The sequence below is a fragment of the Antennarius striatus genome, chromosome 1 (genome assembly GCF_040054535.1).
Source record: "Antennarius striatus isolate MH-2024 chromosome 1, ASM4005453v1, whole genome shotgun sequence".
Lineage (NCBI taxonomy): Eukaryota > Metazoa > Chordata > Actinopteri > Lophiiformes > Antennariidae > Antennarius > Antennarius striatus.
Genome location: NC_090776.1, coordinates 3,379,817 through 3,404,762, shown reverse-complemented (window position 1 = coordinate 3,404,762; position 24,946 = coordinate 3,379,817). Strand labels below are relative to the sequence as shown.

General features: G+C 46.3%; 5 protein-coding genes across 10 annotated transcripts; 4 read left to right on the top strand and 1 right to left on the bottom strand.

Moving 5' to 3' along the window:
- Nucleotides 1-3: 3 nt before the first annotated feature.
- spg21 (SPG21 abhydrolase domain containing, maspardin) lies at nt 4-4,801 on the top strand. 2 transcript variants are annotated; one of them, XM_068313891.1, is made up of 9 exons: nt 4-142; nt 346-408; nt 2,125-2,286; nt 2,513-2,593; nt 2,662-2,807; nt 2,891-2,999; nt 3,549-3,656; nt 3,735-3,875; nt 4,161-4,801. In XM_068313891.1, exons 2-9 carry the CDS (start codon nt 346-348, stop codon nt 4,284-4,286), a joined length of 936 nt encoding a protein of 311 aa, XP_068169992.1. In that variant the 5' UTR covers nt 4-142; the 3' UTR covers nt 4,287-4,801. The 2 variants fall into 2 exon arrangements, with proteins under 2 accessions (XP_068169992.1, XP_068169985.1); XM_068313884.1 differs by having other exon boundaries at nt 3,549-3,875.
- Nucleotides 4,802-4,984: 183 nt separating this feature from the next.
- pdcd7 (programmed cell death 7) lies at nt 4,985-8,566 on the top strand. 2 transcript variants are annotated; one of them, XM_068313842.1, is made up of 5 exons: nt 4,986-6,047; nt 6,209-6,347; nt 7,682-7,912; nt 7,990-8,077; nt 8,164-8,433. In XM_068313842.1, exons 1-5 carry the CDS (start codon nt 5,070-5,072, stop codon nt 8,294-8,296), a joined length of 1,569 nt encoding a protein of 522 aa, XP_068169943.1. In that variant the 5' UTR covers nt 4,986-5,069; the 3' UTR covers nt 8,297-8,433. The 2 variants fall into 2 exon arrangements, with proteins under 2 accessions (XP_068169938.1, XP_068169943.1); XM_068313837.1 differs by having other exon boundaries at nt 4,985-6,047; nt 7,682-8,077; nt 8,164-8,566.
- Nucleotides 8,567-9,054: 488 nt separating this feature from the next.
- ubap1lb (ubiquitin associated protein 1-like b) lies at nt 9,055-16,528 on the top strand. 3 transcript variants are annotated; one of them, XM_068313864.1, is made up of 7 exons: nt 9,062-9,098; nt 10,034-10,240; nt 10,387-10,492; nt 11,136-11,705; nt 13,828-14,025; nt 15,429-15,530; nt 15,671-16,528. In XM_068313864.1, the coding sequence occupies exons 3-7, from the start codon at nt 10,388-10,390 to the stop codon at nt 15,803-15,805; spliced, it is 1,110 nt and encodes a 369-aa protein (XP_068169965.1). In that variant the 5' UTR covers nt 9,062-9,098; nt 10,034-10,240; nt 10,387; the 3' UTR covers nt 15,806-16,528. The 3 variants fall into 3 exon arrangements, with proteins under 3 accessions (XP_068169957.1, XP_068169965.1, XP_068169973.1); XM_068313856.1 differs by lacking the exon at nt 10,034-10,240 and having other exon boundaries at nt 9,055-9,098; XM_068313872.1 differs by lacking the exon at nt 10,034-10,240 and having other exon boundaries at nt 9,067-9,098; nt 11,221-11,705.
- A 722-nt stretch (nt 16,529-17,250) lies between these two features.
- kbtbd13a (kelch repeat and BTB domain containing 13a) lies at nt 17,251-19,644 on the bottom strand. Of its 2 annotated transcripts, XM_068318392.1 has the most exons (2): nt 18,736-19,644; nt 17,251-18,486 (listed from the first exon to the last, which is right to left on the bottom strand). In XM_068318392.1, the coding sequence occupies exons 1-2, from the start codon at nt 18,872-18,874 to the stop codon at nt 17,384-17,386; spliced, it is 1,242 nt and encodes a 413-aa protein (XP_068174493.1). In that variant the 5' UTR covers nt 18,875-19,644; the 3' UTR covers nt 17,251-17,383. The 2 variants fall into 2 exon arrangements, with proteins under 2 accessions (XP_068174493.1, XP_068174492.1); XM_068318391.1 differs by having other exon boundaries at nt 17,251-19,644.
- A 1,670-nt stretch (nt 19,645-21,314) lies between these two features.
- Nucleotides 21,315-24,869, top strand: rasl12 (RAS-like, family 12). Its single transcript, XM_068313283.1, has 5 exons — nt 21,315-21,642; nt 22,132-22,188; nt 22,580-22,653; nt 23,371-23,561; nt 23,811-24,869. The coding sequence occupies exons 1-5, from the start codon at nt 21,540-21,542 to the stop codon at nt 24,142-24,144; spliced, it is 759 nt and encodes a 252-aa protein (XP_068169384.1). The 5' UTR covers nt 21,315-21,539; the 3' UTR covers nt 24,145-24,869.
- The last annotated feature ends 77 nt before the right edge of the window (nt 24,870-24,946 follow it).

Here is a 24,946-nt window from a genome sequence, read left to right as displayed (position 1 = left end):
CGTCAGCTGCCGTCAGGCGGCGGCGGAGATTTACGGAAGTGCCTGAAAGCGGCGTCACATGACCAGCAGTCCGCAGAGGAAATGTTGCCGACACATGGATAAAAACTGTCGGATACACTGACAGCCGTCCCCGAAGGTCACGGTAATACTGCCCGTTAATGTGACGGATATTCAGTCGACATTAAACGATTCAGCTGTCAGCGTAATGAGCGCTAGCTAGCAGTTGTTACACACGTTCAAAAATTAGCTCTTCAAGCTAATGTAAACATGTCAGATGTTTGGTGTGACTTTAACGGGTGTGTGTGTGTGTGTTTCCTGAACATTCGTTTCCTAATCTGTCCTCAGATGGAGGAGATTAAAGTGTCTCCTGACTACAACTGGTTCAGAAGCACGGTGCCGCTGAGGAGAGTAAGTACCTCCTGATGGTAGTGATGATGATGATGGTGATGATGATGATGATGATGATGATGATGGAGGGCCCGATGCTTCATGTACACCTATAATGACGTCACACACGCCAACATTCCACACTATGTACCGAGTAAACAGATGTTTAATGTCTCTATGCTAACGAGGCTGTGTTAGTGACTTGTGTGTGTTTGGAGTGGAGTCACGTGACAGGGATCACTCCTGATTGGATGTTATGTTGTGGGTTTTTTGGGGGGGGGGTTTGTGGAAGATTTGTGTCTGGACACCAAGTGGATCTATGAAAAAGTTGAGTTCCATGAAGCTTGTTCAACACAGTTAAAACTCAGTTACTATGGAAACCTACGCTGGGAAACTCACAAGAGATGAAATTTCCACATACGCTGGTGTGTTGCCATATTTTACGTAAATGACTACAGTCAGAAAACTGAACTCGAGACGAAATAATTCAAAATGAAAAATAACTTACAATGATAGTTTGTATAGATGAATCAGAACATCTACACTTCTGTACAGGTGATTAACTATATAGTGTGTCAGTTCTACTCGTTAGTTATTCTGGCAGAAACAAAAAACTTGAATCACAACTTTATCATTGAATAATCTCAAAATAGAAACAGTTGTCATTTAGGTTCTGCTTTTTGGGGGGGTTTTGTTTATTGGTTCCTCATACATGCTCAAATTTAGTTGTAGTGGTGGAGTGAAAATGAAATAATGCTTGTCTTATTCTCAAGAGCGAGACGACAAACAAATTAAACTAAATCAAACGTTTCCAAATGAAGTACTGAAAATGTTTGTTTTTAGATGAACATCTGACGATTGCTAACACCGATAGCTGGTTTATTATTTATCACATGACATCATGAATAGTCTGCACTCTTTTATGTAATATTAAAACATGATTATTGACTAAAAATATTCGTGCCATGGATTATCCGATATGTGTTCCATTGATCGACCTGATCTGTGTTCCATTGATCGACCTGATCTGTGTTCCATTAATCGATCTGGTCTGTGTTCCATTAATTGATCAAATCTGTGTTCCATTGATTGATCTGATCTAATGTTTAGCGTTGAGCCGTTCTAATTGGTCCAACCAGCAGTCAGCTTTCCACAAAGTGATGGCAGGAGCATTATGCAAGGCAGTAGGAGTTCCATTTCACTCCCACTCACCAGTGGGACCAGCTTTCAGGTCCCAGCAGTCTTAGGTGGTGTCCTGTCCAACTAGGGCCCAGCTCAACCTCAGATACTTGTTGGAGACGAATCATGATGCCTGGAAGGAGTTGTTTCATCACAAACATGAAGTGTGAAGGGTTCTGTCTTTTTCCTGAAACAAAGTCCTGCAGCGTAGTGTCACTGCTGGCTTCCTACCGATGCTGTGGTTGTTTTCAAACCCAGTGCCCACATTGTCTTTATTGGACCTTCTTGCAAAACAAAATAAAACAATTGTCCCTATTGTCACATTTTTTAACTAGACAAAGACTAAGAAGACAAAGAAACATGAATATGAATTGAAATGTTTGAAACGGTTCCATCAGCTTTTTGTATTTTCTTGTTATAAAATGAGGTTATAACCAAGAATGTTATATTTATTAGTAGTAACTCTGAGTTTTGTCACAGCATCTCCCTTTGAACACGGCTGTAGGGTTTCCTCCATGACCCAGTGGGTTCAACTGGTTCCCGTTTTGTCTCCTCCAGATCATCGTGGATGATGATGACAGTAAGGTGTGGTCCTTGTATGATGCTGGCCCAAAGAGCATCAGGTGTCCCATCATCTTCCTCCCCCCGGTCAGCGGGACAGCAGAGGTCTTCTTTCAGCAGGTGTTGGCTCTGACCGGCTGGGGCTACAGAGTCATCTCGGTGAGACCAGACTCGTCTGGGTCCTTCACTTCATCTGCGTGCTCGTTGGGTTTTGACTCAGAGAATAACACAGTAGAACCTCAGATCAGCTGATGTATCCATCCACCAACTATCAGTGCTGAATCCTGTGTGGAAGGTGTCTTCAGCTCCTGAGTGGGTGTGGGAGCAGTAAATGTCCACATTGTGTTAATCAGACAGTAAAATAAGCGAACCATGTGGTCTCCAGCTGCAGTATCCTGTGTACTGGGATCTGATGGAGTTCTGTGATGGCTTCAGGAAACTTCTGGATCACCTGCAGTTGGATAAAGTAAGTCGCTTCACAGGACTCCCCCCATCTCACCCATCATCTTCTAATGGTCATCTGTGAACCCCCAGGTCCATCTGTTTGGGGCGTCTCTGGGGGGATTCTTGGCTCAGAAGTTTGCCGAGTGCACACACAAATCTCCCAGGGTGCACTCCTTGTTACTGTGCAACTCGTTCAGCGATACGTCCATCTTCAATCAGACGTGGACGGCAAACAGGTGATCTCAGGCGGTCCCGTAGTGGATCGTCCTCCGGCGCTCGGTTGGTGTTCTCCGTTCACGTTTTGTTTCCTGCTCTGCAGTTTCTGGTTGATGCCAGCTTTCATGCTTAAGAAGATTGTTCTGGCCAACTTTGCCAAAGGACCTGTGGACTCTAAAATGGCCGAAGCCATCGACTTCATGGTTGACAGGGTAAGCGGCACACATACCTATTATTATAATAATCATAATCACAACTAAAACTTTATCCATAACTATATAATTCTGAAATATATATATAATGTATAGTTAATTCTCAGTAAACTGTGACGTGGGGCTCAACTACAGTACATATCACTTTTGATTTATGTGTAACTGTGATGGAACTCAAATATAGTCTGAAAGACAAGATGACCACCCTTAAAAATTATGATTCCAGGGAAACAGGAAAAGATATTGTCGCTAGTGTGCAGATGGTTGGGGTAGACAACTAGTTAACTAGTTATCACAGATATGAGAGGATTGTGGAAAGCAGCTTAATGGGAGTTAATGAGGTGCTCTGGACATACAATGTTTGCAGATGGACAGACGTAGGGATGATGTGTGTGTGTATATACTGTATATGTGTGTGTGTGTGTGTGTGTGTGTACACATAGTATATATATATATATATATATATATATATATATATACAGTATATACACACACACATATGTATATATAATGGAAGAAAGACTACCCTCCGTGTCTTGTGTGTTGCAGTTGGAGAGTCTGAACCAAAGTGACTTAGCTTCACGACTGACACTCAACTGTCAGAACTCGTACGTGGAGCCACACAAAATAAAAGACGTTGCTGTGACCATTATAGATGTAAGTGTGGAACCGTCCCGTCTGGTTCACCCTGTTCCACATATTTGTGAGTTTTCTCTCCTGTGTGGTCGATTCGAGGTGTTCGATCAGAGCGCTCTATCGTTGGAGGCCAAGGAGGAGATGTACAAGTTATATCCCAACGCGAGACGCGCTCATCTGAAGACGGGAGGAAACTTTCCTTACCTCTGTAGGAGCGCTGAAGTCAACCTCTACATACAGGTGGGTCTATTCACCACTGGTGGCGGTGGTCCTGCATCAGCAGGTTGGATTCAGACCAACCAGCAACAACATACTGTCCTCTACTAAACAACATTTTGATTTGTTTCTGAATGCTTTGATTTTCTTGACATCTCTAATTAGACATCTCTAGAGATCATTAAGAGTCGATGTTTCAGCCACAGATCCACCTTGATATACGGACACGTTACTCCACATGCATTTTAATGAGCAGAACAGCAAACTTCTGGAAGACAACCGGTGTTGATGCTTGTTGTTCATGTGCAGATACACTTGCGGCAGTTCCACGGGACCAGATACGCCGCCATCAGTCCCAGCATGGTGAGTGCTGAGGAGTTGGAGGTGCAGGAGGGTCACGTGACCAGTGACCAGGACTGTGACGACAACCAATGAGGCGGACAGACCGTCTCTCAGCACTTGCCACAGTGGCTCCTGAACACATCATTTTACAGGATCTTCCTCAGCTGTTCTGTAGATTTCAGTGTCCAATCAGTGGGACAACAGAATATTTTTGTTGGACAGATGAGGCAGTATTTTTATAATGACCTGTACATAAATGACAGCGGGTCACTTTGCTTTAAGAACATACAATACCTTCAATACCTTGCCTTCTGTGAATTAATCTGCAAAGTCTCGCAAGTTATAAACCACCTGAAGGGTTAATTTTGTGTGTGTGTGTGTGTGTGTGTGTGTAAGAGAGAGTGAATGAGAGAAATGCCATCTAGTTGTGTATGCGCTTGTGCGTGCGTGTGTGTGTGTTATGAAGGTGAATAAAGATGCATTTGTTAATTTGTTCAAATTTTACATGTTCAAAAAATGTCATCACTTTGGAACCACAGATGTGCTGCAGGCATCAACCTGTAAAATGTTTTTGAGTGAAATTTGTATTGATTAAAATGTAGCCTATTCTTATTATTGGAGTAAATCATTGACGCAAAAGGGATTCGAGCAAAGAGTAGCAGTTTTTTATTTTTATACAGTATTAAAACTTAAAACTCAGCAGTGGTCGGTCATTGCAGTACCGACATTGACCACAGCGGGATAGTGGCGACAACACGCACTACATAGCTGGAAGGCCCGATAAATACGTGAAGAAGGAGAATGACGTCATTTAGAGGCGACAATTAACAGGAAGTCGGATGTATGGCTGCTTCTGATTAACGGGTTCTGTGCGACATGGACGCTCCGTTCCACCGCGGCCCGTCGGAGGAGCCGCGGCCCGTCTACGGTGACTATCTGGAGGCGCCGCCCGCCGCTCACAGACCGCCGCCGCCGGGCTCGGAGCGCGACCCGTCGGCGTTACTCCACACCGCTTCACGGCTAACGGCCTCACAGGGATACGACGGTCCCCCGTCCGATCACCGGCACGGCTTTCCCGCTCCGTCCCCCGGGGGAGGAGGACGAGGCTTCGGCGGACATGGCTTCCCCTTCCCGTACGGGTTCGACCCGTCTGTCCCCCCACCTCCGTTCGGCTGCCCCCCACCTGGACCCTTCCCCAGCATGGCGCCTCCTGCTCCGCTGAACTCCTACGGCAGCACTGGAGCGTTCCCTCCGACGTTCAGCTCCGGGTCTCAGACCGCTCAGTATGACCGGGACCCCCGCCAGAGGCACCTTCATCACGGGTCTCCCTTCGGCCACCCCCCGCAGGTCAGCATGGAAGACTCGGTCCAGACCGCGCCCCGAGCTGAGGATGGGGCGACCCTGCAGAGGAAGCAGGACCGGCAGTGGCTCAGAGGTTTCCTCCGGAGCAGAGACCGACCGTCCGGGGCGTCCCGGAGCCGGCAGCAGGGCTGCAGCCTCCCGGAGCTGCGGGCGGCTCTAGCCGGGGCCGCGCAGCTCGTCTCCCGGCTGAGGGAGTCCTGCGACACCCTGAGGAGGGAGGCGGACAACGAGGGTGTCTGGATGGACTCCTACCTGCTGGCTCTGGAGGTGAAGAGGCAGCTGGATGACAAGCTGGCCGACCTCCACGGCTCGCATTTAGACATCGGGAAGGAGAAACTGTCCCGTGTTGCGAAGAGGAGGGCCCGCCAGCGGAGGGCCGGGAGGCGGCGGCAGGTGGAGGACAGCTGGCGGGAGGAGCGCGTCGCCGAGAAGGAGGCCGTCATAGACAAGTGGAGGATGGAGCAGATCCGCCAAGTACAAGAGAAGAAGACTGTAAGTCCTCCATCCCTCCATCCATCCCTCCATCCATCCATCCTTGATGAATTCATCTCAAGCTGTGAAACACTGGACACTATCACATGACAGAGACTGAGGATAGGGATGCTGATGCTGATGTTGGTGATGCTCACCTGCCGGTGTACCTGTGTTCCCAGGAGCAGGAGCTGAAGCTGGCTGCAGACGCCGTCCTCTGTGAGGTGAGGAAGAAGCAGGCAGACGTGAAGAGGATGCAGGACGTCCTCCGCTCGCTGGAGAAGCTGCGCAGACTGAGGAAGGACGCCGCGTCGCGAAAAGGTTAGTCCTGTCCTGTGGTTTCCTCTGCACTCCATCATGATTTCTGTATTATTTCCCAGAACCAATGCTGATCTCATCCAATGCAGGAAACTGGTTTACAAGTTTTTGTTTAATGAAGGAAAACTGCAGGGAAGGTTCATAAGTTGCAATCCTGAAGACAGACGATGGATGAAAGCAGGACTACCAGTCTGTTCATGACTTTAGAGAGGGAAGACATTCACGCCTCCCTCTTCAAAGAGGATTCCGTTGTCATGGCGAGCCTCTGAATAAAGCGCGTGATGTCAGAACTGTTGCTACCAGCAGCAGAACGGTGTGTACAGACAGAACTGGGTCGGGGTGGACGCTCAATACATCATTAATGCATCTAGGGGTGAACATCTTCTTCATGGAGCTCCGGGGCCACTAGATGGCGCTACAGGAGTCTGATTCATCCAGACCAGATGTCTTCTAGTCTGCTGTGAGGACATAGCGAACATACACCCCCAGAAACGTGACGTGTGGTGTATTTGCCATTACATTAGCAGGCTGATATTAAAAACTGGTTAAAATCAAGAGGAGTGCACCATTCTTTTTGAATTAAATCGTGTTTCTATTGGTCGTACAATCTGAGGTGAGGCTCAGCTGCTCACTCACTTTGCGTCCAGTTTATGTATTTTATGCAGGAAATACGCCAAGTCAGCAATTCTGACTATGAAATCACAACCATGATTGGATTCAAAGATGAAATCAATTGAAGGGAAGGGTTCCACCTTATGGCACCGGCATGAAGCTGCTCTGATAGAACCATCGTTGGGTTCCAGCCTGACTAAAAATAAAGACAGTTAAGACTAGAGTTTATTAAACCTTTAATGCAATACGCTTGTAGAAACAAACAGTTGTTTAACTGTGTAGCATAAAGCGCTAACAGCTAAGTAAGATGAGGAAAAGACGCAAAAATAAATGCCACAAGTTGGTTTTTAGTTTTTTTTTCTTTCCTTGATTTGTATTTGTTGTCAAAATTCTCAACAGTGACGTTAGCATTTGGAACTGAGGAATTATTAACATTACAGAGAACACATGTAACATGTACGCTAAGGGTGGCTAATGAATCAAACCGTCATCGCTAATGTTAATGTATTTACAGTTTTATGGTTCTTCATCAGAAGAAGCTTTTAGCATTCAGCAGCTAACGCTAAGATGATCCCTCAAAGCAGTTTTCAGTATAGGGAGGCAGATGAGGTCGGCGCCACCTCCTGGTGTGTTGTTCTTGTCACAGCATCATTGTCTACAGAGCTTCCAGATGTTGGTCATGTGCACTAAAAGGTGTCGCCGCTGTGCTGCGGTGGAACCTTTAGGTATCACGACCGAGCCGGAGCACGAGGAGGCCTTCAGCAGCAGACTGGAGCAGCTGAGGAGCGTGATGAAGAGGAGGACGGCCGTCTACTCAGCCGAGGAGAACGCTCTGATGGTGATGCTGGAGGGAGAGCAGGAGGAGGAGAGGAAGAGGGAACAGGAGAGACGAGCGAAGAAGGAGAGGGAGAGGCTGCTGCAGAAGAAGCAGAAGACGGAGGCCATGCTGTTTGGAGGTACGGCCTCGGAGCCGCTCCACATTGGTCCTCCGTCAGGCGGCAGATTGGTGCAGATTGGTGTGTTTGTTCCACAGACGAGCTTCCTGTTGATCCTGTGCTGCTGCCCTTCAGAGAACATCACACCCAGGCGGAACACTCCCTGCAGGCTTTGCTCCAAATCAGGTGCTCCTCTGTCTGGACTCCAGCCTGTGGAACCAACACAAGGGTGAGGACGGCGTACTGACATGTCGGGTCTGTTTGTCTTTCAGGAGAGACTGGGACCGGTTTGTGGTGGCAGAGGATCATCCTGAAGGTTCTTCGGTTCCTCAAGACTGGGTCCTCCCAGACGTCCCGTCGGATCACATCTGGGCTTCTGCTCTCCTTACGGATGACACAGAGTGACGGACACTGGACCTGCTGCTGGACGGGATGGACAGACAGTCTCTGTTCGTGTGGATATCAGACCCAACTCTTCTTCTTCTCATGCCCTGTGTGTTTTATATTTTGTAATGTCTGGATGAAATTAAAGATGCTTTGAAACCCAATGTTTGTTGGGGGTGAATGCATGTTTGTCCACCTGAAGCGGACGCCTCCGACACAGCTGAGGATCTTAGCGAGCAGCAATCTGGTGTCACCAGATTAATGTTCTCTGTTTAGCTCCTCAACCCCTCCGGTGGGTTCACCACTAGACACGTTGGTCTGAGGTTACTGTGGTTAGACCGGTGACAGTTTGGACCTGATCCAGAACCTGGACTGTAGCTGCTCTTTGTCCAGCAGACAGGATGAAATAAAAACTAACGTGAATTTCAATCAAACATTCTTTCTCAGCTTTAAAATCATTCTGTCGGTGGTGTTGGTCTTCCATTCATGACCTCCTCCTTCACCTGCTTCTCTTCATGAAGCAAATGGATCCTGTGCTGACAACCGAACAGGAAATGTAAATGCCTCTGGTGGGGTAAAAATCCCATTTTCAGCCCCTCTTTGACTTTAGTACTTCCATAATCAAAGAATAACGAGAAAAGGTAACTTAATCACGAGAACCGTAGTCTGATGTCTCCCAGGCTGTTTGTGTAATGACTCTGTGTGGGTGGGGGCGGGAGGGTTACTGTAGGTCAGTGGATTAGTACTCCAGGTGGTTCTCCTCCAGTCTCAGTGGAGTTCCACTGCGGCCAGGACACATCTGACTGCAGCTCTAACACCACAGGTAAGCCTCAGAATTCACACTCCACGCTGATGCTTCACCATACCCGGACACACATTACTCAACACACTTGACTCTTCACTATACTTGAACACACGCTTCTCAACTGACGCTACACCGTACCCGGACACAAGCTACTGAAGATACTGATGCTTCACCATACCCAGACACACGCTACTCAAGTACTGATGCTTCACCATACCCAGACACACGTTACTCAACACGCTGATGCTTCACCATACCCGGACACACGCTACTCAACACGCTGACGCTTCACCATACCCGGACACACACTATTCAAGATGCTGACGCTTCACCGTACCCGGACACACGCCACTCAACACGTGTACAGAGCAACACAGCGGCGCTCACACCTGAAATAGAGCCTGCGGTTGATTCATGAACGCTGGAGATCCTTAAGTTAAACTCTTTAAACTTGAAGCCTCATTTATTTTACTTTCATATGATATAATTTGTAGAGCGTCCTGTCCAGGATCACAACCATACAAACAGACCGTAAAGGAGTACTAATAGAAAACTGATTAATTCATTTACAATCTGACATAGAATAATATTTCTTTGACAAAAAAATGAACATTTCAGAGGATGTACTGAAAATAAAGCAACAGTTTGTCCTGTTGAGGTTCTATTTCTTCCCATTCTTAGCAAAGAAGCTAATCTGAATGGCTCAAATGTCAGCAGACAACTCAAATGATCCTGTCTTCTGAATCTCAGCCCGACTCTCTTTCTTTAGCTTCATTCATTGTCGTATTTTTTGCCACAACTATCTGGATTTATATAAAATAAAGTGAGAATCTTAAAGATTACACCGGTCTGCACACTATTTAGAATGAGTTCACTTTAAACCTTAAACACGCCTCAGCTGTGTGCGACACGTTGTGTTACAAATGAGAGAGCTGATTGGAGCACTTTGGCAGGACCTGTCGGATCACCTGCAGGTCATGTAGGTCCAGAGCCAATGACACTCTGAGTTGAGGAGCTGCTGGACCCCCCTGCTGTTGCCGGGCCTGGACCATCTGGACCATCTGGCTCCACAGCGTTTGGTGTCACGGGGCAAAGACGTGATTAGTGTCTCCGAGACAGACAGCAGCTGCCTGAGTGTCTGTCCTGCGTCACACATCCAGGTTGTTGTCTTTGAACCGTGACAGTGTCGTTATCTCTGTAGGACGCATGCCAGGCTAGTATTTACCAGCGTAACAGAACCAGAGAAGAACAACTCTGTCACGCTTCTAAGAGAGATCTGTTTGCTCTCCATTGCGTCTCTTTGCAGCATGGATGGCGTCCCTCTGAAGATGCCTCAGGAGGCCCCAAATGGAGCCACAGACAATGTGGAAGTCCTGGTTCCTGATTACCTCAGCGTGCTGCTGATGACGGAGGTGAGTGGTCTCCCGGTGGGAGGTTGAACCGTCCACACCAGCCAGTCTCTGTTCATCAGATGTACAGTATTTGTATGTCTTTCTAGCACCTAAAGGATGGAGAAATACATGATATAACTTTGAAACTTGACTGAAGAACTACATGGCTACAACTGCATTTTTAGCATTGTTAGTATTGTTACCATTTCATTTCTTACTGAGAGTAAGAAAGCTCCATCAACAACAATGTTGAACTTTTCCCGCAGTGACAGATAGAAAGTTTTTACCCTCATGGTTCCAGGCTGGTCTTCATCTTGTTCACATGCGATCCAGATGAAATCTGTATCTCTATGATTTGATGGATAAGGATCTTCATGGTCCTCATGCATGGTCCTCTGACTGGAACGTATGACTCTGCCTAGACTTATACATCATGCTAATCCAAAGCAGTTTAAATCAATCCACTGGACGTTTAAGAAGGTTTCTTGACAGTTTCAAGAAACTTTCTTAAAAGTCCAGCGGATAGATTTAAACAGCATTGGATAACCATGACCTGGATAACTGCAAACCTACACAAACACCATGCTAATGTAGCAATGCTAATGGAAGGAAATGATGACCAGGGTTGACAGGTAGAACACTGACATGTCTGTTTTTATGTCAGTATGACTTCAGCCTGGAGAACTGGGTACTCACCGGGCTTCAGAACGGCCTCGCCAACCATCATCAGCCTCTCTGCTCTTCATCAGAACTGGAGCCATCCTGTCCACCATACTGGATGATGTTCAGTAGCCCACAGCAGAGTCGCCTGGCCAGCCGGCACTGCTCGGACTTCTGGGAGCCCAACCCTCGCCCACGTTCAAACAGCCTCAACCCCGCCGTCCTATGCACTAAATCTGCTGCCTCAAACTCTGAGGAGAAATGGAAGCATGGCACGGAGACATATTCATCCAATGGAGAACATCTCCCCAGCTCATGTCAGCATGGTCAGGGAAAAGTTCAGAGAGCCTTTGTCCCAAACCTCCTGAACCCGCCAACCTGCCTCAGCAGTCTGCCTCACCAGCGCAGGAAGAATCTCCGACAGAGCTCCCTGTCAGTGTTGGAGACCGCCAAACAACCCCAACCCCGTTCAGACCAGTCCAAGAGCCCAGCAGAACCCAGAACCACAACTGGGAGAACCTCGATCGCCAAAGCCAGTAGAGGTGACAGGCTGTCAAACAGCAGCAACCACACGGTAAGAGGAACACCTTTAATTATACTTCCACTTATTCCTCATTAAAACAAGCTTCTCAGCATTCTCAGTGCAGCAAAGCTGATATGGCAAAATCCAACCAATTTATTTTTTGCATTGAAACGACTTCATTTCAAAGCAGTGATCAATAAAACTGTCTATCGCATCACGAATAAATTGGAATTACTGTATGTCAAAATTCAAGAAGACACTTCAGCCTAATGGACTCTGCGTCCACGGTGGACAGTCATCTATCATCAGCTCTCACACTGGGGTTCCAAAAGGCCGTGTTCTCTCACCCGTTATCGTTCACATTATACACCAATGACTAGTAGTGCAAGAAGGTCCTGAGTTCGATTCCACCCGGGCCTTTCTGTCCTGTGCTTTATTAAATATGTTAGCTAAAGTTAAGTCAGTGTAATTTTTCTAATCAATAATTTCACTCTAAATTGGCAATAAATGACTGAAACTCTCATGATTGGTTCAACATTAATAGTTGGACTAAAAAGAACATTTTTCTGTTGCCATCCCGGTGTCAAACTCAGCAGACTGATATGAGGCGCTGACAACGCTGTTCTGTTGCTTTTAAACATTAATTACACATGAATGAATCAACCGATTTCAAGTGACTTTGGTGTCCAAGGAGGAACTACATGCTGGAGTGGACCCGGCTCAACAGCATTCATTCTTCTTTGTTTTTTTTAAAAATGTTTTTAAAAATGGCAGGACTTTTTCTAGATTTTGTAAATTTGTCTCAGAAGAACTTGATGAAAATGATCGAACAGCTAAAAACCTGCGTCTATAGCCAATGTGTAGGTGAAATATTAGGGGTCCATGACTGTCAGGTGTAAAGTTCTTGAATTTGATTTTGTATTAATTCCAAATCCTTTGGTTAATGGTTAGGGTTAAGGTTAGAGTTAGGGTTATGTGCAAATGTTAGGGGTTAGGGTTAGAGTAAAGGCTAGGGTTATGTGTAAAGGTTAGAGGTTAGGGCTAAGGGTCAAGGTTAGGGGTAAGGTAAGGGCTAAAGTGACATTTAGGTTTAGGGGTTAGGGTTAAGTTTATTTTAAGGTTAGGATTAGGGTTAGGATTAGAGTTAGGGATAGGGTTATGTGTAAAGGGTTAAGGTTAAGAGTTAGGGTTATGTGTAAACATTAGGGGTTAGGGTTGTGGGTCAGGTGTAAGGTTAGGGCTAAAGTGACATTTAGGTTTAAGATTAAGAGGTTATGGTTATGGTTTGGGTTAGAGTTAAGGTTAGAGTTAAGATTGGGATTAGGGTTAGAGTTTAGGGTTAGAGTTAAGGTTAGCGTTAGGGATTATGGTTAGGGTTAAGGTTAAGCTTAAGGTTAGAGTTAGGGTTAAGGTTAAGGTTAGAGTTAGGGTTTAGGGTTAGCTTTAGGGATAGGGTTAAGGTAAGAGTTAAAATGACATTTAGGCTTAGGTTTAAGAGGTTATGGTTATGGTTGGGGTTGGAGTTAAGGTTAAAATTAAGATTGGGATTAGGGTTAGAGTTTAGGGTTAGGGGTTGGGGTTAAAGTTAATGTTAGGGTCAGGGTTAAGTTTAGGGTACGTATCTTTGATTTGAGCCACAGCTTCAGTACAAAGACCTTGTTTTGCCTCCATGAAGTGGTCCATGCAGCCTGCGGAGGGGAGAGGAGTTAATGCTCTGGGGTATAGATAGCCTTGCCTCTGGTCTGCAGGGACACACTATGAATACAGCCTAAAGCCTGGGGCATTACTCCTGACGTCTACTTTTAACATCCACACATAAGCCTGGCGTGGACAGTCTCTCTGTGTATGGCAGCACAATTAGTTTGCCTTCATTTACAGTCATGTTGGCCACATGTCCTTTAGCTGTACTATAATTCTGTCTCTGAGCACCAACACCTCATTACAGAGAAGACAGTCTAGTTGTTTTTCAGTTCCCAAGTCTACAATGTTTTCAGGGGTCTTCACTCTAATATAAATAGCCGGTGTAAAGTCTGCTCCTGAATCCAGCCACGTTGTACATTCACCCAGATTAGTGGGTTGGACGTCTGCCACTCACCTCTGCTGTCAAAGAAGCTCCCCAGCTGGTCCCCCCCTCTGAGGAGCCACTCGTTCATTACAGTCTGTTGCCTCCTAGAAGTCTCCCTGCCCAGACTCATACAGACACTCATCCGACCATGACCCCCCCATCTCTGGACCTGACTCCTCAGCAGAGCTCCTGTCAGCTCTCAGCCAAGAGGAGAGAGAACTACTGGAAGCCATCACTGCCCGAGGTTACCCCCTCCAGACCGCCATCATCGCCCTGCAGAAGACGGGCCAGAAGACCCCAGACCACGTAAGTCAGGGTCACAGACACATGATGTAAGAACCAATGAAATGCTGACCTCTGCTGTCCAGTTGTCACCACCAGTGGTTGCTAACCTGATCTGGACGTGGTTGTGTTAGATGAGTCAACTTCATAAACAGGAAATGCTCGTTCCAAAGGGACATGAAACAGAGCTGCCTGACAAACCATTCAATGTGTGCAGAGAGTCGTCCTACCCCGGGTTCGACTGAATAGGAATCAGTGACACATTCTAGTTCTTACCCATGTTGACCTTATACCATCAGCAGGTCACCCAGGATTGACTAGTCAAGACCACCGTTCCCCCTCCTCAACTGGAGGTACAGCATGACCAAGTCTGTAAGGCAGTGACATCAACACAGGTTTATTTTTATAGTCCCACGTTCATCACCTTTTTGAACATGTGTTCACAATATGTTCTTGTCTCCTTCTTTCAGAATTTCATCTGTGATGGGAAAAGTTTTTGTTCGTGTTTGTTAGTTTCAGAACAGCTAAATGTTCTCAAACTGTGGCTCATAAAATGATGAAATGTTGAGAAGAAGTCAAACACCATAACTCCAGCTCTGTACTGGAGAGTTGTGGGTTTGCCTTCTGAATACCACCTTTCAATTTCATCCTGGATCTTCAGTGTAAAAGTAGGGATATAGGAATGAAACAAAAATACATGAAACTAAGCCTCGTAAGCTAGTGTAAAAATAGACCCTGGAGTCTCAACAGCCTGTCGCCTGTTATTTGTCTTCCCATAATATTCCCAGAGTTGATGGGAAGAGGGCATGTGGGGCTGGAAAGATGTTTCACATGAGAAACGGGAAATGTACTGGGGGAGAAATGGTGACCAGAGAGACTTGGTAGCCTGCCCATGAAGAACTGCTCAGGTTACAAACACTGGAAGAGCAATAACACACACCTCTTCAGTCATTTTACTGAAGCTATGTGTAGATATTCTACTGCTTCTGTCTCATGGCTGTGTGTGGGAGAGCAGACTATTCTAACAAGATAGATATGGATTCATTAACCATAGTGATCAAGACCAGAAGAAGACGGTCTTCATCAGAGAACACAGGCTTCAACCAGACAACAGAACATTTCAGGTCACTGAGGAATAATGAAGCCCATGTGATCCTGTTCCAGGGGTCACGTGATGAGGGTCAGCCTATGCTATCTATCCAGAGACTGGGATTGGTTGGGCACTGTTTGGTGGTTGACTCGCTGAGCGCTGAGGACATCTTGTAGGTCTCCAAAAGTCTGTGAAAAACAACTCTTTAGTGTTAACACAACATTGTCTTGAAAGTATTTGTAGAAACACTGGAATGTTGACAGAAAAGATTTATATTTACTTAGTGGTAAACTCAAATACAACCACCAATCACAGATTATCCCTTGGTGTCTCACAGATCCTGAGCTACCTGGTGTCCTGTGACCACCTGTGTCAGCGGGGTTACGATATGGCTCAGGTAGAAGAGGCGCTGGAGATGTTTCAGAACTGTGAAACCAAGGTAAGGTCCTTCAGGATCACACCCCAAGGCTAACTGTGTCCTATCTAACTGCTACATGCTAAGCTAGCATGTAACGTGTAGCACACATACACACACACCAAACATTCAGTGTAACCCTGTTGACCTTTCTTCTTCCCGAGGCTGAGGAGTTCCTCCAGCTGCTGAGTCAGTTCAATGAGATGGGCTTCCAGCAGAACGCAATCAAGGAGGTCCTGCTGGTCCACGAGAACCACAGAGAACGGGCACTGGAGGAGCTGATGACGCGTGTGGTGTGACAGCAGACGCACACACACACACACACACACACACACTGACTTGCTTCATGTTAAAGCCACAGAGACAACGTGGGTGTGGCCTTCACTGTTGATGTATTATAATTAGATAATGGGAATATGACGTTATCACCATGATGGTGCCCATATTATTTAATCTAACTTGACTGAACCTCTCTGTCCATGTTGTTATGGTGTCAAATGTCTGGCTGTGTATTTGTAGATTACAGATCAACCTCGGCTTACATTGTTATGTCGTTCTCAATTATACGATGATATTTCTCAAAAACATGGAAAAATAAAAATCAAGTTTTTACTAGATTTTAACCAACTTCACGTCTGTCTGTCACAAATATTTGAATCATAAAATCACTACTGAACTGTTTAAAGCACATAGCATCATGTTACTGTGCGGGAGCCTATCCCAGCTGACTAAGAGCGTGAAGCGTGTCAAACTCCGGGAGCAATGCCAGTGCACCCCAGGATTACTGTATTAACTAAATATTATTAAAATACAGTCATTAATAAAGTTCAGTACAGAACTGGGAGTGGTTATCTACAGTTTAGTCTGGAGAGGAGTTAATTCAACTAACGTCGTTTCATGACTTACATCACATCCCTTGGAACCGATTAACGCCGTAAGAACAGGTTTACCTGTAGTCGAATTGGTTGAAACAGAAGTGATCTGGGTATTGATTATTATTTGAACAGATTTATTAAAGAGCTTCGTCATCACGCTGTCTTGTTTGTCTCTTATCTACCACCTGACGCTCACATCCCGCTGCTCCCATAAAGATATTCAAGCAGACACTCATCCCACTGTTCAGTCAACACATAATTCAATCATCACACCTCATAGCTAAACCTAACCAACTATGATCACTATGGTAACAAGTACAAGCCAATCATTGGCAGAGTTGGGTGGGTCATATGCCCCAGTGTATTGAACAACAGGTTTAACTTAGACTAAAATAAGTTGTGTTCACATTCTGTGGTTATGAAGTGTGAATGTTGGTAGGACGACCCGTGATGTCAGCTAGTAGCATTAGCATTAAGCTAAAACTGGAGCGTAAGGTTTGGAGCTGCTTATAATCCAATTAGAGAACCAGATCGACAGCAGAGCAACAAGTCAGAGCTTCTTTCATCCAGCTAATCCATTAGTTAGCCATCAACCATACCCAAGCATGTTAGCTTACACACCAGGCTTCGTCTGCTTGTGAAACAAAGATACACGATGTACAATCATGCAATGCAGGAGTGCTGCTGATCCACAAACAAATATTGTGCTAATGTTGTGTAATGTGTGTAAATCAGTCAGGTTCTTCATGCTTCCATGTTGCTACGTCAGCCACATATAACTAATAAATCAACGTAACTGAGACGTTAAGAAAACTTTCTGATCCAGAGAATCAATTTAACCTGTTTTTATTTATTCTAACAAGGTTTAAGTCCCACTATTATAGGTTACATTCATTATATTCATGTGTTTACCTGATCGTTGTTACCTTTGTGGGATTTGAATGGCTGAAATCATGAAACATACATAACTAGTCTTCTAAAAGTTCCATCCCGTAAGGACTTTCACGTGTGATCGGAGCATTGTGACGATAATATGGGACTGACTCTGAGAATCTGGTCCTGTGTCCGACCTGGAGGGGTTCCCGTGAGGGAGATTGTGGCTTTAGGCAGCCTCATCAGGAAAGTATATATAGACCCAATCCTGCCAAAACCTTTCATGTGACGCCTCGGTCTCCATATATGATCCTCGATGGAGTACTCGGTGGTCACGTGTCGACTGAGCGTGAACACAGAGTCTCCTCGCACCACGGCGGTGAACAGAGATCCTTTGCTGTTCCCGTACTGACCTGATATGGCCGTCCACTGGCCTGAGCTCAGGTTGTAACGGTCCATCACACACAGTAAGAAGTCATCACCGGGGCCGTTACGCATCACATACAGATTATCCTTGTGGGCGACCATATATAGGGCGTAACTGTGATGACGGACGAGTGTGGTGACGAGGAGCCACTGGTCACATTCAGGCAGATACTCGTGTATTTCTGTGGCCCCCTGTCCTTTCCAGAGACAGATAAAGATCCTGTTGGTGGCCACAGCGTTCACCACGGAGGCTGCAGAGCACGGGAGGGGCGAGACGAAGCTCCAGCTTCCACTGGATGCCTGGTATCTCTCCACAGACGACAGGGCCTTCATGTCATATTCGCCTCCCACGGCGTAGAGACAACCGTCATGACCTATCAAAGTGAAGTTATAGCGTGGCTGCTGAGGGCCGCAGATGGTGGTCCACATGTTAGCTGCAGGGTCGTAACAGAAACCGCTTTCTACTACCTTCTTGCTAACATCGTGAACTCCTCCGAAGATGTAAAGTCTGTTCTCCAGGACTGCCAAGCCCGCCATGGTGGTGCTGGCGCTGACAGGTAGATGTGTCAGGACCCTCCATTCCTGGGTGTCTTCATCCAGGTAGCACACCGTCCTCTGGAGATCCCCCAACATCTCAGTGGAGGGCGAGTGGCTACAGACGGCCACGTAGCTGCTGGGGAGCAGAGACTCAATGTACTCCATCATGCTGTTGGGTAAAGTGACAACGTCCTCTTTCAGGTCGGCGTACATGTCCCTGATGAATAAGGCTGAGCTGTGGAAGAGCTCCCACACACCGTAGGTGGCCGCTGTGTGATACATGAGGAGGCAGTTTTCAGAATTGATCACATTGATTAAGTGCTTTGTGAGCGCTGGCACCTGCAGAAACGCCGTACACTCAATGGCTTCCACGATCTGGTCGTCGTTCAGCACCGGGCGCTCCCCGTTAAGGACTTGCACCATGATCAAAAAGCCCAGAACCCCCACACATTGTAGGCGGACCTCCTCCTGCTGGCACTCTCGCATTCCTGACTGGAACAAGGCTCTGAAGTACTCACAGTTGTCTGCCAGAAGAGATTTATCCACGGTGAAGGAGCTGCTGTCAATGGTGACCCTCAGGTGGTGCGCCTCCTGACAGCATGTCGACTCCTGGCCCGGGTGGGGACAGCGGCTGGACTCCATCACCTCCGTCTTCATGACTTCCTAGCTCAACCACACACTCCTGTTGTTTTCCGTCAAGATCCAGATCAGAGTAGTGCACATCTGTAGCACTTCACCGGCGCAGCTGAATGGCTGGTGTTTAGGAGATGAAGCTGACCCCAGCTACTCCCTGCCTGATTCCACAGCTCCAAGCACACACTCTATACATAGCGGACGGACGTGTGACTCACTTCCAGCGGATTGTGACATGCAGCCAGAGGAGAAAGACGAGCCAGATAATGCAGGGTGGCTGCGAATGTGCCGAGGACTTAGCTGTGGAACAGCTGAGGGTTTGTCCTTGAGCACACGGAGCAGTAGAGTCGAGGGCTCTCCTGGGTTGTGTACAGCTGGGGGCAAAGTGGAACGTTTACCCACTACAGGGTAAAGTCACGTTAATTTACAGAAGGGGAACAAAAAAGGAAAGATCAATTAAAAAAGATAAGCAGTTAGAATGCATTTCCTCTGCCAAACAAGGGCAGAACCGGACGAAGACGATGCTACTAAGAAATAGAGTTTAGCTACGACTCACAACAGATGTGCTTCTGCTATCTGCAGTTATAGGAGACAAAGATGGCTGCTGCAGATGTTCTGGAACTGTGAGGCTCCTGTCAGACGTCAGGTGTGATGAAAGAGGCAAGGGAAAGGACAGGTGTATACAGATAACTAATAAAAGATGTTGTCTAGCAACAGCTGATCACCAGACACTTAACAAGACATTTATGTACTAGAATTGTTTCGAAAGAACTCATTATGATAACAGAACATGTCTGAAAATACACCTAGTAGCTTACAGCTGATAGACTTAACCACACATTATATTATTACAGAAACCAGGTCAGCTGACTTGTCTCTTATTTCCTGAGTATCTTTGATAAACACTTGCTTTAAGTGCTGTATGTTACTTACCTATTATAATGACTACAACCCCTTAAAAGGTGCTGTAGACCAGCTCTAGGGTGAAAAGAGAACTTTCCAAGTGGGTTCAAACCAGTCCAGAAGGAGATCAGTTAGTCGGTTCCACACAGAACCTGTAGGACGCCCTCTTTCCTGTTCTCCATGGTGTAGCCCAACAGGAAGAGTAGCCCATGAGGTAGGAACTACGGAGACTGTCACCACCATGGAAACTTAAATTTCACTTGAGTGCAATTGAAATTTACTTATAAACCCCATAAGAATAAGAACTTTGATTAAAAGTTCTTACTGTTTCACATTGGAACTGGTTCCCACGGGGAACCGTTTTAGCCCAAACCTTCAGCGAGTCTTCATCATTGTGTACATGGTCGTGTCTGATGTGGTCAAGTTTCTGACAGCATTAGACATGACCCTGCTCCAGTCACACACAGGTCAGTGTCTTCAAAGCTGGTGCTCCTTATTGAAGGGTCTCTAGGGAAGAGCTGAATGGAACCAGTCCAAGTGAGCGGGCCGAGGTCTGGGTCTGTGCCCATGGAGGAGGTCTGGCTCTGTGCCCATGGAGGAGGTCTGGCTTTGTGCCCATGGAGGAGGTCTGGGTCTGTGCCCATGGAGGAGGTCTGGGTCTGTGCCCATGGAGGAGGTCCTGCTCTTTAAGTTCTACACTGACGACAGATACAGATGGAACCTTTCACACATCTGGTGTTTAATCTGTACAAGTTTCCAGAGGTACTGATGGGGGGGCAGTGTAGCTACTAATCCAAGCAATGCAAATACGTTTGTACACAATGAAGAAGTAAAGAAACAAAAGTCTTTGACAAGTCTTGAAGCAGCTGTTCTGAATTTCTAGGCACTTGACAACGACCTCCTCCTCCACCATATTTGTTGTTGAACTCCTCCCTGCCCTAATGTTGTATTGACGTCAACAGGAAGGACGGACGTAGGTCTAGATGAAGTACGTAAGCTACAGCAGATAGACATACCTATTTACCTGCATAGAGGGAGCATAAATTGGTCGTGAGACACATTATAGTGTGTATATCCTGTCAGGTGTTGGGTCACCTGACAGGATGGTGCGAGACCTCACGTGACCTCATGAACATCGATGTGTTTGTAGCCGATATTCATTGCTGTGCCTCCAGTCAAGACCTCTCAGGTGATGGAGAAGGAGAGAAAAATAAGAAACTACTTCATTCAATAATCAACACGTATTTAATACAATATAATTATATATAGAAGAGCGATGAATCCATTAGAGGGACTCACAGCATTAGATATTAAAATCCTGGTCTGTACAGAGTTTATGGGACTTGTATGGGGGGGTGGTCCTATACGGGAAACACTCCTAATAACAAACATATGTAGGCCTATGTAAACTAAAGGCAGCTCAGAGGCCTGAGAAATGAGAGGAGACTCTGATCCAGCTGTGAATGCACCGTGTTAAGGTTCAGGTTTATTGGCCTGGTTTGGCTTTGTCCTAAAAAGGAGAGGTCAGTGCATCCGTTGCACACGAGACTGTTCTTAACTCTCATGGGAGCACAAGAATGACATAGTGATAACTTCTCAGTGTCTGGAACAGACTGTGTTCAGTCCACTCGGATACATGGACAAATCCTCATTTTTCTTTTTCTAATGCTCATCTGCATGAAAAATAAACACGCATTTTTCATGTCTTGCCTGCCTCTGTGAAAGCATATTTTTATCCACTTGAGAATCATCCACACACACCAGAAATGATTTTTGTGGGACTAACATGGCACTGATGTTTGGGAAAGTGAAGCCAGCAGCGGCTCCAGAGAGAAGTCCAGCTGACTGTAACCTGGTGCTGCTCGGCATGATGGGCTCCGGGAAATCAGGTGACGCTTTAGATCCTCAACCGCATCCTGAGACCGAGTGTGTTAAATCTGTAGCTGACCCTCCAACCGGCTGCTCGTCAAGAAGGAAGGGATTCATTGACTTCTGTGTCACTAAATCAAATGTAATCCTCTGACTTATGTGACATCAAAGTGTCTCAATTTATCTGCTCTGTGAGTAATAACGATAATCATTCTGTTTTTACTCAAATTATGCTTCCAGGCTAATAAGAGTCGGATGATGGGAACCTTTCTGCACTCGTAGCAGAAGGTTAATGTCTTTGAGGGGAAAAAGAACTCAGCACTGAGCTTAAAATACTACAAATGAACAAATGAGTAATAGAAACACAATGTTTTGATGGTTAAGTGACATCTTGTATGGTATTTGGTCTATTATTTTAGATGGGGAACAAAAAGGAATTTGGAGATGAGTTAACCGTTTCTGCTCTCCTCCTGACTCCTGGGTCACATGATGTTTTCATTGTTTTACAGCCCTGACGGTCAAATTCCTCACAAAGCGCTTCATCGGCGAATACGACCCCCATCTAGGTGAGACATCTTTACACCACTGGATTCATTAACATTAGATCCTGTGCTGCTGTGCATCATGGGTAAATGTCCCAGACAGCAGAGACACTGGTTTCTGCTGCCGGTGATGTCATGGATATGTCAAGAGGGATGATTTCATCACCTGCATCAGCAGGATCGTGTTTCTGATGGATCTACAGACTGGGATCAGATGCAGCACCAGACCTACAGACAGTCAGCAGCCCCCCACCTCCTCTTCCTCCTCCCCTTCCTCCTCCTAAATATCAAGCAATTCTACTATAAGGTGTAGAACTCACAGTGATGTCAGTGACGTCATGATGGTTGACCGTGTGTGTGTGTGTGTGTGTGTGTGTGTGTGTGTGTGTGTGTGTGTGTGTGTCTGTCGTTTTAGAGGACATCTTTTCATCAGAAGAGATTGTGGACAATCAACCCGTCACAGTGAGATTGATGGACACCTGTGACAGGGTATGAACACACACACACACACACACACACACACACACACACACACACACATAAATGAACACAAAACGCGTGTCTTGACCTGAAAAGGCACTGATGTGATTAAAGGCACCAAACATGAAGTCATGAAAGTGTGAAGCTTTATTAATCATCAGTCGTTCCAGTTTTCTATATTAAATTAATCATGATCTACTTTTAATGTGGGTCATGTGACGTGAATAGAGTCATGGTTCCTGGTCCAGTGTGAGGAAAAGGTTGAGATGTTATCAACAGTCAGTCCGACACCGGCCCAGACCGGGAACTTCGACTTTAATTCTCTTCCCAAACACATGAATTATTGACCTACTTGAAGTAATAAATAAAATCATAAAGTAAAAGTCACGAATCTGTGCTAATCATTAGGATTCAGACGTGGTTGTTTTAGATTTTAGTATTTGTGGGTGAGTGATGACTCCTGCTGGTCAAACATAAGACCTCCATCCACCAGGGACACTCTAGCACTTGGTTCAAGTCTCCAGACTAAGGCTAAACCTCACCTTTAAACCGTGACTTAAATGTGAAGAGACACTCTGATGTCATCGTGACAGACGGACACACACTGGTTTCTAATGTGTGTGTGTGTGTGTGTGTGTGTGTGTGTGTGTGTGTGTGTGTGTGTGTGTGTGTGTGTGTGTGTGTGTGTGTGTGTGTGTGTGTGTGTGTGTGTGTGTGTGTGTGAAGAATGGTCCAGGGAACTGCGAGCGCTACCTGTCATGGGCCAGCGGCTTCCTCATCGTCTACAGCATTGATAACCTGGAGAGCTTCAGAGGCTGCCAGCCCTACCTGCAAACCCTCGCCCTGCACAACAAGACCTTCAGAACTCACACCCCCATCATCCTGCTGGGCAACAAGCTGGACATGGACCGCTATAGGTCGGTATCTGAGTGTGTGAGTGGTTGTTGGCCCCGTAATGAGCTGGCATTTCATCAGGGGTCTACCCCACCTCTAGCCCATAGCCAGCTGGGATAGGGTCCAGCAGAACCGTGACCTGAGATTCCAATCGTCTTGTGGTCTGTTTGCTTCAGCATACCTGCAAACTGTGAACTGACTCGTTGTTGAGTGTGTCGACAGAAGTACTGCAATCAATCAAATCAATGACGTGACACCTGGTTTCCTCTCAGGCAGGTGAGCCGCTGCGACGCCGAGGCCCTGGCGTCTCGCTTTGGCTGTTTGTTCTTCGAGGTGTCGGCCTGTCTGGACTTCCTGTCTGTGCAGCACGTCTTCTACGAGGCAGTGAGGAGGGCGAGGAGGGGAGGCGAGAGAAGCCGCCTGGTCCCGGCTGTCTGCCTGAGCGAGGACAAAGCTCTGCTCGACGTCCCCACCTTCACCACCCCCTGCTACAAGGAGCTGCCGGCCCCCGCCACCGCCAAGCTGGTCACCGTGAAGACGTCCAGAGCTCAGAGTAAAAGAAGGGCCGCCACGCTCACCCTACTCAAAGGCTTCAAGATCTTCTGATACCCCCCCCTGACAGGATCAAGTTAAAAATAATCTAGAACAATACCAACAGGGTCGCGGATAGTCAGACATGTTTCTGCTGACCTGAACTGAACTTTCGAAGTAATGGACCAACCAAATATGCAAGTGAAATAATATTTACTGGTCATTAAAATGAACCCCTATTTATTCCTGAAAAGGATCATTTCCAGGCACCAGACTGGAACCCCATCCTTACGGTGACTATAGTAAAGGACTGCTTCCAGCCCCAACACAGGGGGTCCAGCCACACAAGTGGACACAAGGTTGTGCATCCAGACTTTTTTTGTTGTTGCCATTACCATGAGAGGTAAGCTAAAGACACACACAACAGATTGTTTCTGGAACCAGAGGGTGGTTGGTTCTAGACCAGCGTGGACCAGGTTATGGACTGGAGAGGAACCGTAGAGCAAGACGCACAGAACCCTTATGTGTTCCAATGGCAACACTATCTGTGTGTGTGTGTGTGTGTGTGCATGTGTGTACTCATCATTTAATTAACGCTGTGATGCTACAGTAAGCTAGGATCAGTCTCTGCTGGTGTCACATGACTAGGCTGGAAGTAGACACAAACAAATCAACACAACATGACATAAATGTAGACACAACAATGTCAAACACAATCCTGACCCTGTGTTGGACTGAAACCTACTTTATGTTGTTATATTTATTCAAATCCTAATAAAACGCTGTTGTTGTTTTTTCCATGGATGTGGTGTGAATGGTGAAACGAACCCGCTTTCAGTTTTTAAGACACTTTATGGTTCCCCTGGCAACAAATCTA